We start from the raw sequence: 12,942 nt of genomic DNA, 5'->3' as shown, positions 1-12,942 counted from the left end.
TTAAACATACTTGTATTGTCATTAAACACCTTTAATTTATTAACAATATTAACTATATGTGTTAAACATGCTTGCATTATCATTAAACACCTTTAACTTGTTAACAAAAACATATATGTCATAAATAAGTAAATATAAATGATATATATGAATGAGGTAGATCCCCACGACTTGATCAATTGAAAAGTAGCTCGCCTGCAGAAAAAGTGTGAGCACCCCTGATCTACATCTACTATATGATTTGCCTGAGAAGCTGGACAGGCCAAAAAAATAAAAAATAAAAAAGTCTTGGGAGGGTTACGTAGTAAAAGAGGAGAACGCCTCCTCAACTTGAAGGCCAATCGCAGGCCGTCTTCATCCTGCCGGTCATCCTTATCAGGTGGACGACTTCTTAGTCTTCTCAGCATTGACTGCTCACAAGCAGTTCCGTCAACATCACCCTGAAGACATTGTTGACATGACAGCATCTTTAGATGGAGGACTTGATCAGACCCCAGGAGGGCCAACAATTCTCCTCGCCCACTTGACTTGACTATTTTTCTGTTTGGTGTCATGGATGCTGAATTGAATGGAACTTTTATACATCTCGGTGGCTTTGTAGAGATGGTCAAGTATCGATATCTGTACTTTGTGGTCTTGTTGACAGTATACATCCTCATCCTCTGCACTAACTGCACCATTATATGTCTCATCTGGACCCACAGGAACCTTCATCAACCTATGTACATTTTCATCGCAGCTCTGTCGCTCAACTCTGTGATCTTTAGCACTGTTCTCTACCCCAAACTTTTCATTGACGTCTTATCTCCCAAACAGGTCGTCGTTCATTCCGCTTGCATGTTTCAATATTTCCTCTATTATTCTTCCGGCCTTTCAGACTTCCTGCTGTTGTCAGCCATGTCTTACGACAGGTTCGTGTCGATCTGCAAACCTCTGCAGTATCCAACTGTCATGGGGAGGAGAACCGTCGTCGTCCTCTTGACTTTGGCCTGGTTTCTGCCCGCATGTGAGGTCGCCGTGGCAACCGTGTTGAATTCCAAACAAAAACTCTGCGACTTCACAACAACGGGCATTTTTTGTAACAACACAATTCTTCAGCTCCACTGTGTAAAGTCAACATTTCTCACCTTCTATGGTTTGTTCATCATGATCAATCTTCTTGTTGCTCCTGTCATCTTCATCCTTTTCACGTACGTAAAGATATTTATAGTAACTTATCACAGGTGCGTAAAAGTCCGGAAAAAAGCGGCAGAGACATGTTCACCTCACCTGATGGTTTTGCTCAGCTTCTCTTGTTTAAGTCTATTTGACGTCATCATCGCCCGACTGGAGTCGGATCTTCCAAGCATTGTCCGTTTAATAATGGCTTTACAAATACTTGTGTATAATCCTCTTTTCAATCCCATCATTTATGGAGTGAAAATGAAAGAAATCTGGAAACACATCAGGAAATTGTTTTATCAACTGGTGAAGCAGGGCCGTCACTAGCTTTTAAGGACAGGGGGGGCTTAGCGCACGAGCACAAAACTTCACAAACGGCTAACAAAGACTTAGAAATGATTCATTGTTATTATTATTATTATTTCAGGGGGTTTATTTTCAATCTGTGTTGAGTACAACAACAAACATGGTGACATTTTGTTGACAGCATCAACAAGAAACAATGACTTGCATGATCCTTCAAGATACACTGAAACCCAATGAAAGTCATGGCATTAGCCTCTATGTTATTAATCCACAACATAGAGGCTAATGCCACCACTTTAGCTCACGATACAATAATTGTTTGTTCCCAAATATTTTGAAGTTGCGCAGATTACATTTTGGGCACATATGTGACTAAAATGGTTGTAAATTCAAGCTCTGGAAATATTACTTAATTACTTGAAATAAAGTAATATCTGGATTGGGATAATTTGGCTTATATATAATATATTTATATATATATATATATTATGGCAAGTCGTTAAGGAAATTAAATATATATGGAAGTCTGAATAGAAATGAGAAAGGTTTATATTTACTGTAATAAAGAAAGACTTAGAGTCCGTCTGCTGATCTGAAAAAGAGCCAAAGCTGTCAAAGAGCTGAGGGATCATCTTCAAATTTCAATGCTGAAAGAAATAATGCAAACAATAAAATGTAACTTCCAGGGCTTGAGATCAACGTAGTCCCGTCGTCCTGGGGACGGTAAAAAAAAAATGCACGGGACGAAATGAAATGCTCCCCGGGACGATGGCTTTTAACCATTGTTTTTCTTTTTATGTATTTATTCATTTTACATTTTATATTAAATGTCTTGGTTTTTCCTCCCTCCTGAAAATCCTATGAAATGTTTAACAAGCCATCCTATAATAATACAAAAGCTATTAATGTAACGATACAATAAAACAAATATATTTAATGATGGGTTTTTTTCATTATTTTAACAATAGGCTAATGTATATTACTTTATATAGATTCTACAAGAAACACAAAACTTAAAAAACTAAATTATTTACAATTGCAGGCACAAGGTTTCTTGCAGCTTCACTCATTGTAAAGGAAGACGGAAGTCCACGCAGGAGAAAAATGACTACAAAGATGGTGTCTGGGTTTTTCTTATATATATATATATATATATATATATATATATATATATATATATATATATATATATATATGCACCATGACAGCAACCACCCACCCACCACCACAAAAAGAATTCCTACCGGAATCAATAAAAGGCTATCGATGCTGTCATCTAGCAAAGCTGAATTTGACCAAGCAACCCCCCCGTACCAAAAAGCCCTTGATGAAAGCGGATACAATTTCACCCTCACCTATGAACCCACGCCAGGAAACCAGCCAAAAAAGAACAGAAAACGAAACGACATCATCTGGTACAACCCCCATACAGCAAAAACGTCTCAACTAACATTGGCCACAAATTCCTCAATCTGATTGACAAACACTTTCCCAAAGACAACATCCTAAGAAAAGTATTCAACAAGAACAACATTAAATTGAGTTACAGCTGCATGAACAATATACGACAAATCATCTCAAACCACAACAAAACAATTGCAAATGAGCCGTCGGCCCCCAGACAGAGCAACTCCAAAACCAACAAAGACTGTAACTGTCGAAAGAAACCTGATTGCCCTCTCAACGGGGGGTGCTTACAAGCATCAGTTGTCTACCAATCTAAGGTAATACGCAAGGACATTAACACATCCGACACATATGTAGGATTAACCGAGGGAGAATTCAAAACCAGATGGAACAATCACAAGGCTTCTTTCAGGAACAAAAACCTGCGAAATACCACAGAACTCAGCAAACACATTTGGGACCTCAAAGACAATAATGTTGAATATTCAATAACATGGCAAATTCTTGCATCCAGCACACCTTACAATAGTGGTAATAAAAGATGCAACCTATGCTTGAAAGAGAAACTGTTTATTATCTACCGTCCAGACCTGTCATCCCTCAACAAGCGCAGCGAAATTGTAACAACATGCCGCCATAGACGGAAACACCTCCTAGGTAACACATGAGCCAATCACCACGCCCCTAGGCCAGCCTGTACCCACCCACTCTGTGCCCTATATAAACCATGGTATGTGAATGCTCCCATTAAAATCTCTTGATGATTGAGGGTACCCCCCCTCATGAAACAGGCCTGTAGAGATGAAATAGTCTTGTGATTTTTTTTCCCCACACATACATATATTGCGCTCTACTACGGTATCGAGCACTATTTTTTGGATAACCTTATTAAGACATATATATATATATATATATATATATGTGTGTGTATATATATATATATATATATATATATATATATATATATATATATATATATACATATATATACATACATATATATATATATATATATATATATATATATATATATATATATATATATATATATATATATATATATATATATATATATATATATATATATACTGTATATGTAACACAAAAACCTTTCTTCCACTCATGCTTAATGGTTGTGTGAAGCTATTTATTGGCAAACAACAGTGTTTACTCTTTGTAAATCAAAATGACAAAAGAAAGTACCCAAATGACCCTGATCAAATGTTGACATACCCCAGTGACTTTGATCTGATAACATGCACAAAAGTTGACACAAACAGGTTTGAATGGCTAATCAAGGTTCCAATCCTCACCTGTGACTATGTTTGTTTGTAATGAATGTGTGTGTATAAAAGGTCAGTGAGTTTCTGGGCTTCTGACAGACCATTGCATCTTTCATCCAGTGCTGCACACATGTCTCTGGATTCTGAGTCATGGGGAAGGCAAAAGATCTGCGAGAAAAGGTCATTGAACTGCATAAAACAGGAAAGGGGTATAAAAAGATATTCAAGGAATTGAGAATGCCAATCAGCAGTGTTCAAACGCTGATTAAGAAGTGGAAAATGAGGGATTCAAGTAGACCTGCCTTATTGTTTTTTTTTTAATTGCCTTGTGTAAGAATTGTGTTTTTAAATAAACGTGCCCTTGCCTTGCCTATAATCTCATATTTCCTCCATTAAATTGACCTATAAGCGGAAGAAGATGGATGGATGGATGGATATTGCTTAAACTTCACAGTTTATTATTATAGTTCTTCTTTCTTATCCTGCCCCTGAAAAATAGGAGACAAAGCGGCCAACGAACCCCCACATATGTTATACCCTAGGCAAGGACTCGTTCGCGCCGATGGGAGTACTCTACATTGGGAACATTTCGTGTTACCATGGCAACGCTATTCACGAATTAAAAAAATAAAAATGGGCCAATTGAATGGGTACATCCATTTTAATGGACGATTGCTCTGAGACAAACTCCAAAAAGACAAGATTAGATGTTAGCATGCTAACATTGAAATGCAAGCCTTTTGAGCAAATTTGCAACCGTTTCTCCAAGAGTCATATAACTTGGTACATGACATCTGCTAACTGTTAGCGTGCTAACGTTAGCATGCTTGCAAACTAACTTAAGCATGCTAACTTGTTCATCTAATTTTACACTTGTTTTCTGTATTCCCTTACGGCCGTGTTACTTGAAATGTGAGACATGCTAACTGTTAGCATGCCGTCCTTAGCACACATGCTAAATGTTAGCATTTTAATGTATGCATGCTAACGTTTTAGGTTAGCTCTGTAGCCAGATGAACCGGCCAACAAATATGAGGGGCCGTTAGGGACATTATTCCGAATTTCCTCTTACACACACTACTGAAATGCTCTCACATAAACAACTAAAATGTTTTTCTCTCACACACACTACTGAAGCACTCTTATACACACTACTGAAACACTCTTATACACACTACTGAAACACTCTTATACACACTACTGAAATGCTCTTATACACACTACTGAAATGCCATCCATCCATCCATTTTCTACCGCAATGTTCTCACATAAACAACGGAAATGTTTTTCTCTCACACACTACTGAAACACTCTTATACACTACTGAAATGCTCTCACATAAACAACTGACATCTTTTTTTCTCTCACACACAGACTACTGAAACACTCTTATACACACTACTGAAATGCTCTCACGTAAACAACTGAAATCTTTTTCTCACACACACACTACTGAAACACTATTATACACACTACTGAAATGCCATCCATCCATCCATTTTCTACCGCAATGCTCTCACATAAACAACGGAAATATTTTTATCTCACTCACACTACTGAAACACTCTTATACACACTACTGAAATGCTCTCACATAAACAACTGACATCTTTTTCTCTCTCACACACAGACTACTGAAACACTCTTATACACACTACTGAAATGCTCTCACGTAAACAACTGAAATCTTTTTCTCACACACACACTACTGAAACACTATTATACACACTACTGAAATGCCATCCATCCATCCATTTTCTACCGCAATGCTCTCACATAAACAACGGAAATATTTTTATCTCACTCACACTACTGAAACACTCTTATACACACTACTGAAACACTATTATACACACTACTGAAACACTCTTATACACACTACTGAAACACTATTATACACACTACTGAAACACTATTATACACACTACTAAAATGCTCTCACGTAAACAACTGAAATCTTTTTCTCACACACACACTACTGAAATACTCTTATACACACAACTGAACTGCTCTCAGATAAACAACTGAAATGTTTTTCTCACACACACACACACACTACTGAAACACTCTTATATACACTACTGAAACACTCTTATACACTACTGAAACACTATTATACAGACTACTGAAACACTCTAATACACCCTACTGAAACACTCTTATACACCCTACTGAAACACTCTTATACACACTACTGAAACACTATTATACACACAACTGAAACACTATTATACACACAACTGAACTGCTCTCACATAAACAACTGAAATCTTTTTCTCACACACACACACTACTGAAACACTATTATACACAATACTGAAATGCTCTCACATAAACAACTAAAATGTTTTTCTCTCACACACACTACTGAAACACTCTCATAAACACTACTGAATTTTTTGTCTCTCACGCACACACACACACCTGGAATTATTTTTCCCTAGCATGTATAAACGGATTGTTTAATCCCACCAAATGTAAGGCAACGTGGCATTGTAGTGAGCTAAGCAGTTAGCCTTAGTGTGCCTCCACTACAAACAAGTTAGCAACTAGTGTTTCCGCGGCTTCTAAGAGTCTGACATCTATTGCAAACTTGCCGTTTGTCTCGGAGGAAGCGGAAAAAGTAAACTGTCAAATCAGCTAGTAATGTTTGCAGCGTTGTTGCTATGGTAACGTGTCGACATGTGAGTCAAGTCGTGGTACGTCAGTAGCTAATAAAATTCTAATTATCCTTATCTCGTTGATAGAAAAGCGCTAAATAAATCTAATCCATTATTTAGCGCTTTTCTATCGACTAGACAAGGGGCCCCCAAACTACGGCCTGCGGGCCAAATACGGCCCGCCAGCGTCCAAAATCCGGCCCGCGGGAAATTTTTCTTAAATTATTATTTTAAATCTGTCTTTTCTAAACCATTTTTTGGTGTCCCCTAGCCGCTAAAGCAAATCATATTGTCTAAAAATGCGTTTTCCTGTATGACTTATATTGTCTTAGCTGTTTTCATGTGGTCTGATTGTTACATTCTTATTTCAGAGTCACCACAAAGCTGCATGAAAAATGGTAGTTTGAATGTGTATATAAATATATATATATATATATATATATATATATATATATATATATATATACATACATATATAAATATAAACATATATATACATATACATACACATATATATATATATATATATATATATATATATATATATATATATATATATATATATATATATATATATATATATATATATATATGTATATATATATATATATATATATATATATATATATATATATATATATATATATATAGAAAATAATTGTAGCTGAGATAGGCTCCAGCACCCCCCGTGACCCCAAAGGGAATAAGCGGTAGAAAATGGATGGATGGATGGATATACATATATATATATATATATATATATATATATATATATATATATATATATATATATATATATATATATATATATATATATATATGGTCTCTTGTGTGTAGTGCTGCCACCTGCTGGTCTCTAGTGTGTAGTGCTGCCACCTGCTGGTCTCTAGTGTGTAGTGCTGCCACCTGCTGGTCTCTAGTGTGTAGTGCTGCCACCTGCTGGTCTCTAGTGTGTAGTGCTGCCACCTGCTGGTCTCTTGTATGTAGTGATGCCACCTGCTGGTCTTTAGTGTGTAGTGCTGCCACCTGCTGGTCTCTAGTGTGTAGTGCTGCCACCTGCTGGTCTTTAGTGTGTAGTGCTGCCACCTGCTGGTCTCTAGTGTGTAGTGCTGCCACCTGCTGGTCTCTTGTATGTAGTGATGCCACCTGCTGGTCTTTAGTGTGTAGTGCTGCCACCTGCTGGTCTCTAGTGTGTAGTGCTGCCACCTGCTGGTCTTTAGTGTGTAGTGCTGCCACCTGCTGGTCTCTAGTGTGTAGTGCTGCCACCTGCTGGTCTCTTGTGTGTAGTGCTGCCACCTGCTGGTCTCTTGTGTGTAGTGCTGCCACCTGCTGGTCTCTTGTGTGTAGTGCTGCCACCTGCTGGTCTCTTGTGTGTAGTGCTGCCACCTGCTGGTCTCTTGTGTGTAGCGCTGCCACCTGCTGGTCTCTTGTGTGTAGTGCTGCCACCTGCTGGTCTCTAGTGTGTAGTGCTGCCACCTGCTGGTCTCTAGTGTGTAGTGCTGCCACCTGCTGGTCTCTAGTGTGTAGTGCTGCCACCTGCTGGTCTCTTGTGTGTAGTGCTGCCACCTGCTGGTCTCTAGTGTGTAGTGCTGCCACTTGCTGGTCTCTAGTGTGTAGTGCTGCCCCATGCTGGTCTTCAGTGTGTAGTGCTGCCACCTGCTGATCTTTAGTGTGTGTAGTGCTGCCACCTGCTGGTCTCTTGTGTGTAGTGCTTCCACCTGCTGGTCTTTAGTGTGTAGTGCTTCCACCTGCTGGTCTTTAGTGTGTAGTGCTGCCAACTGCTGGTCTCTAGTGTGTAGTGCTGCCACCTGCTGGTCTCTAGTGTGTAGTGCTGCCACCTGCTGGTCTTTGGTGTGTAGTGCTGCCACCTGCTGGTCTTTAGTGTGTAGTGCTGCCACCTGCTGATCTTTAGTGTGTAGTGCTGCCACCTGCTGGTCTCTAGTGTGTAGTGCTGCCACCTGCTGGTCTCTAGTGTGTAGTGCTGCCACCTGCTGGTCTTTAGTGTGTAGTGCTGCCACCTGCTGGTCTCTTGTGTGTAGTGCTGCCACCTGCTGGTCTTTAGTGTGTAGTGCTGCCACCTGCTGGTCTCTTGTGTGTAGTGCTGCCACCTGCTGGTCTCTTGTGTGTAGTGCTGCCACCTGCTGGTCTTTAGTGTGTAGTGCTGCCACCTGCTGGTCTTTAGTGTGTAGTGCTGCCACCTGCTGGTCTTTAGTGTGTAGTGCTGCCACCTGCTGGTCTTTAGTGTGTAGTGCTGCCACCTGCTGGTCTTTAGTGTGTAGTGCTGCCACCTGCTGGTCTCTTGTGTGTAGTGCTGCCACCTGCTGGTCTCTTGTGTGTAGTGCTGCCACCTGCTGGTCTCTTGTGTGTAGTGCTGCCACCTGCTGGTCTCTAGTGTGTAGTGCTGCCACCTGCTGGTCTCTTGTATGTAGTGATGCCAACTGCTGGTCTCTTGTATGTAGTGCTGCCACCTGCTGGTCTCTAGTGTGTAGTGCTGCCACCTGCTGGTCTCTTGTATGTAGTGCTGCCACCTGCTGGTCTCTAGTGTGTAGTGCTGCCCCCTGCTGGTCTTTAGTGTGTAGTGCTGCCACCTGCTGGTCTCTTGTGTGTAGTGCTGCCACCTGCTGGTCTTTAGTGTGTAGTGCTGCCACCTGCTGGTCTTTAGTGTGGTGCTGCCACCTGCTGGTCTCTTGTGTGTAGTGCTGCCACCTGCTGGTCTTTAGTGTGTAGTGCTGCCACCTGCTGGTCTCTTGTGTGTAGTGCTGCCACTTGCTGGTCTCCTGGACCAAAAGGTCATCAAATCTCAGCAACAAGCTGTAATATCTTACTGAGATCATTTAGGAGCAAAACACTTAAAACAAGTAAAACACTCTAACATAAAATCTGCTTAGTGAGAAGAATTATCTTATCAGACAGAAAATAAGCAAATATCACCCTTATTTGAAAAATGTCATCTTACTTACATTTCACTTTCTGCAGTGTGGGTTTGTGTTTTGGTTGCCAGGTGGTGTTGATTAGTTCCACCTGCCTCTGATTAGTGTTCGGGTGGCTCACCTGCTACCGGGCGCTAATCAGAGAGCTACTTATTCCTGTTTTTTTCGCCACACTCAGGCCGGCTGTCTTCTGTCATGTCGGGGGCTTTCTGCTCCGCCGCTCCCAGTTTGTGGAACGCTCTCCCTGACCACCTGAGGGCACCACGGACTGTGGATGCTTTTAAAAAAGGCTTAAAACCCCTTCTTTTTAAAAAAAAATTTTTTTTTTAGATATATGCATACTAGTAGTGATGGGTTGATGAGGCGTCATGAAGCGTTTCGACACATTGCAAAACTGTATTGATACTGTGTCACTAAATACTGACATCTGCTGGACATTAAAAATCCCTACAGGCAACCTATGGACCGACTCAACTGACACTGATTTGATGCCCTAGTACAGGCCTGGGTCACCAACCTTTTTGAAACCAAAAACTACTTCTTGGGTACTGATTAATGCGAAGGGCTACCAGTTTGATACACACTTAAATAAATAAATATATTGTCATTTGTAAGTTACACGTAAGTGTGATTTAAACAAGAATAGCTAAATAAATAAATGTATATATATAAAAAAAATGGGTATTTCTGTCTGTCATTCCGTCGTACATTTTTTTTTCCTTTTACGGAAGGTTTTTTGTAGGGAATAAATGATGAAAAAAACACTTAATTGAACGGTTTAAAAGAGGAGAAAATACGAAAAAATTTAAAATAAAATTTTGAAACATAGTTTATCTTCAATTTCGACTCTTTAAAATTCAAAATTCAACCGACAAAAAGAAGAGAAAAACTAGCTTATTTGAATCTTTTTGAAAAAAATTAAAAAAAATAATTTATTGAACATCATTAGTATTTTTTCCCGATTAAGATACATTTTAGAATTTTGATGACATGTTTTAAATTGGTTAAAATCCAATCTGCACTTTGTTAGAATTTTTAACAAACTGGACCAAGCTATATTTCTAACAAAGACAAATCAGTATTTCTTCTAGATTTTCCAGAACAAAAATTTTAAAAGAAATTCAAAATACTTTGAAATAAGATTTAAATTTGATTCTACAGATTTTCTAGATTTGCCAGAATAATTTTTTTGAATTTTAATCATAGTAAGTGTGAAGAAATATTTCACAAATATTCTTCGTCGAAAAAACAGAAGCTAAAATATTTATTATTCTTTACAATAAAAAAAAAAAAGAAAATTTACTTGAACATTGATTTAAATTGTCAGGAAAGAAGAGGAAGAAATTTAAAAGGTAAAAAGGTATATTTGTTTAAAAATCCTAAAATCATTTTTAAGGTTGTATTTTTTCTCTAAAATTGTATTTCTAAAAGTAATAAGAAGCAAAGTAAAAAATAAATGAATTTATTTCAACAAGTGAAGACCCATCCATCCATCCATTTTCTACCGCTTATTCCAAGTGAAGACCAAGTCTTTCAAATATTTTCTTGGATTTTCAAATTCTATTTGAGTTTTGTCTCTTTTAGAATTAAAAATGTCGAGCTTGCTAGTAAATAAATACAATTTAAAAAAATAGAGGCAGCTCACTGGTAAGTGCTGCTCTTTGAGCTATTTTTAGAACAGGCCAGCGGGCGACTGATCTGGTCCTTACGGGCTACCTGGTGACCGCGGGCACCGCGTTGGTGACCCCTGCCCTAGTATATACAATAATATAAACCAAGTCATTTAGGATTATTTCATATCTTCATTTAAATAAAAATATATTTGTATCTTTTTTAGATACAGTCAATAAATAATGTGAACATGTATCATAACATGGAAATCTAAGAGAACGTGTGTCATGTCTGTATTATCATGTTTTGTTTTAAGTCATGTTTTGTTTAGTTTCCGTCTTTCACTCCCTTGTCTGGTCACCATAGCAACCATTAGTTTTCACCTGTCACGTCACGCACCTGTTTCACGTCTTGAGTCACGCACCTGTTTTCGTTAATCATGTCTGTAGTATTTAAGTTCAGTGTTTTTCAGTTTGTTTTCTGACGACCTCGCACCCCATACCGCACCCCATATATGCTTCTGCACACTCCTCTATGATCCTGCTTCATGTCCCTTGTCACAGTAAGTTTTTGTTTATCAAGCCACAGTTAATGTTTTTGTTTAAGTGTTCATAGTTTATTCTCCGCCACTGTGCGCGCTTTCATTTATTCCTTTTTTTGATATATTAAATAAATCATGTACCTCCATTCCCGTCTCGCCCGTGCCAACTTTCCGTTGCTTCCCGGAAAAGCACACACCCAGGACCAAGTCTTGACAACGTGTTGTGGATGATTGTGGACTGGGAATTTTTTTAATTACATTTTTTTACACATTTTTATTAAAAATAAATAAATAAAAGTTTTTCCGACGTATTACATTTTAGACGATTTCTCTTCTTAGTTATTATTTCTCCGGCTGTAGAAAAGAGCCGCTCACAGGGCACAGAGGAGGCGACACAGTTGGCGTATCGGTCACGTGACCAAAACAGCTCATGATCGGTCACGTGACTTTCTAAAAGCGGTACGCGCACCGACACAGGGTTTCGCTCTATGAGCTCGACGCATGCGCCGATGCATCAGAAATAATAACTAAGAGAAATCGTCTAAAATGTAATACGTCGGAAAAACTTGTATTTATTTATTTTTTTTATAAAAATGTGTAAAAAAATAAAATTAAAAAAATTCCCAGTCCACAATCATCCACAACACATTCTCTTAGATTTCCATGTTATGATACATGTTCACATTATTTATTGACTGTATCTAAAAAAGATAAAAAATATATTTTTATTTAAATGAAGATATGAAATAATCCTAAATGACTTGGTTTATATTATTGTATATACTAGGGCAGGGGTCACCAACGCGGTGCCCGCGGTCACCAGGTAGCCCGTAAGGACCAGATCAGTCGCCCAGCTGGCCTGTTCTAAAAATAGCTCAAAGAGCAGCACTTACCAGTGAGCTGTCTCTATTTTTTTAAATTGTATTTATTTACTAGCAAGCTGGTCTCGCTTTGCTCGACATTTTTAATTCTAAAAGAGACAAAACTCAAATAGAATTTGAAAATCCAAGAAAATATTTTAAAGACTTGGTCTTCACTTGGAA

At 38.5% G+C, this 12,942-nt stretch overlaps 1 protein-coding gene across 1 annotated transcript; it reads left to right on the top strand.

The window, feature by feature from the left end:
* The first annotated feature begins 552 nt into the window (after positions 1–552).
* LOC133613940 (olfactory receptor 10J4-like) lies at positions 553–1,488 on the top strand. The gene has a single exon (XM_061971872.1). It carries the CDS (start codon positions 553–555, stop codon positions 1,486–1,488), a length of 936 nt encoding a protein of 311 aa, XP_061827856.1.
* Positions 1,489–12,942: the final 11,454 nt, after the last annotated feature.

Source organism: Nerophis lumbriciformis, linkage group LG13 (assembly GCF_033978685.3).
Source record: "Nerophis lumbriciformis linkage group LG13, RoL_Nlum_v2.1, whole genome shotgun sequence".
NCBI classification, from domain to species: domain Eukaryota; kingdom Metazoa; phylum Chordata; class Actinopteri; order Syngnathiformes; family Syngnathidae; genus Nerophis; species Nerophis lumbriciformis.
The sequence above is the reverse complement of the archived record's forward strand: the minus strand, read 5'-3'. Positions and strand labels throughout refer to the sequence as shown.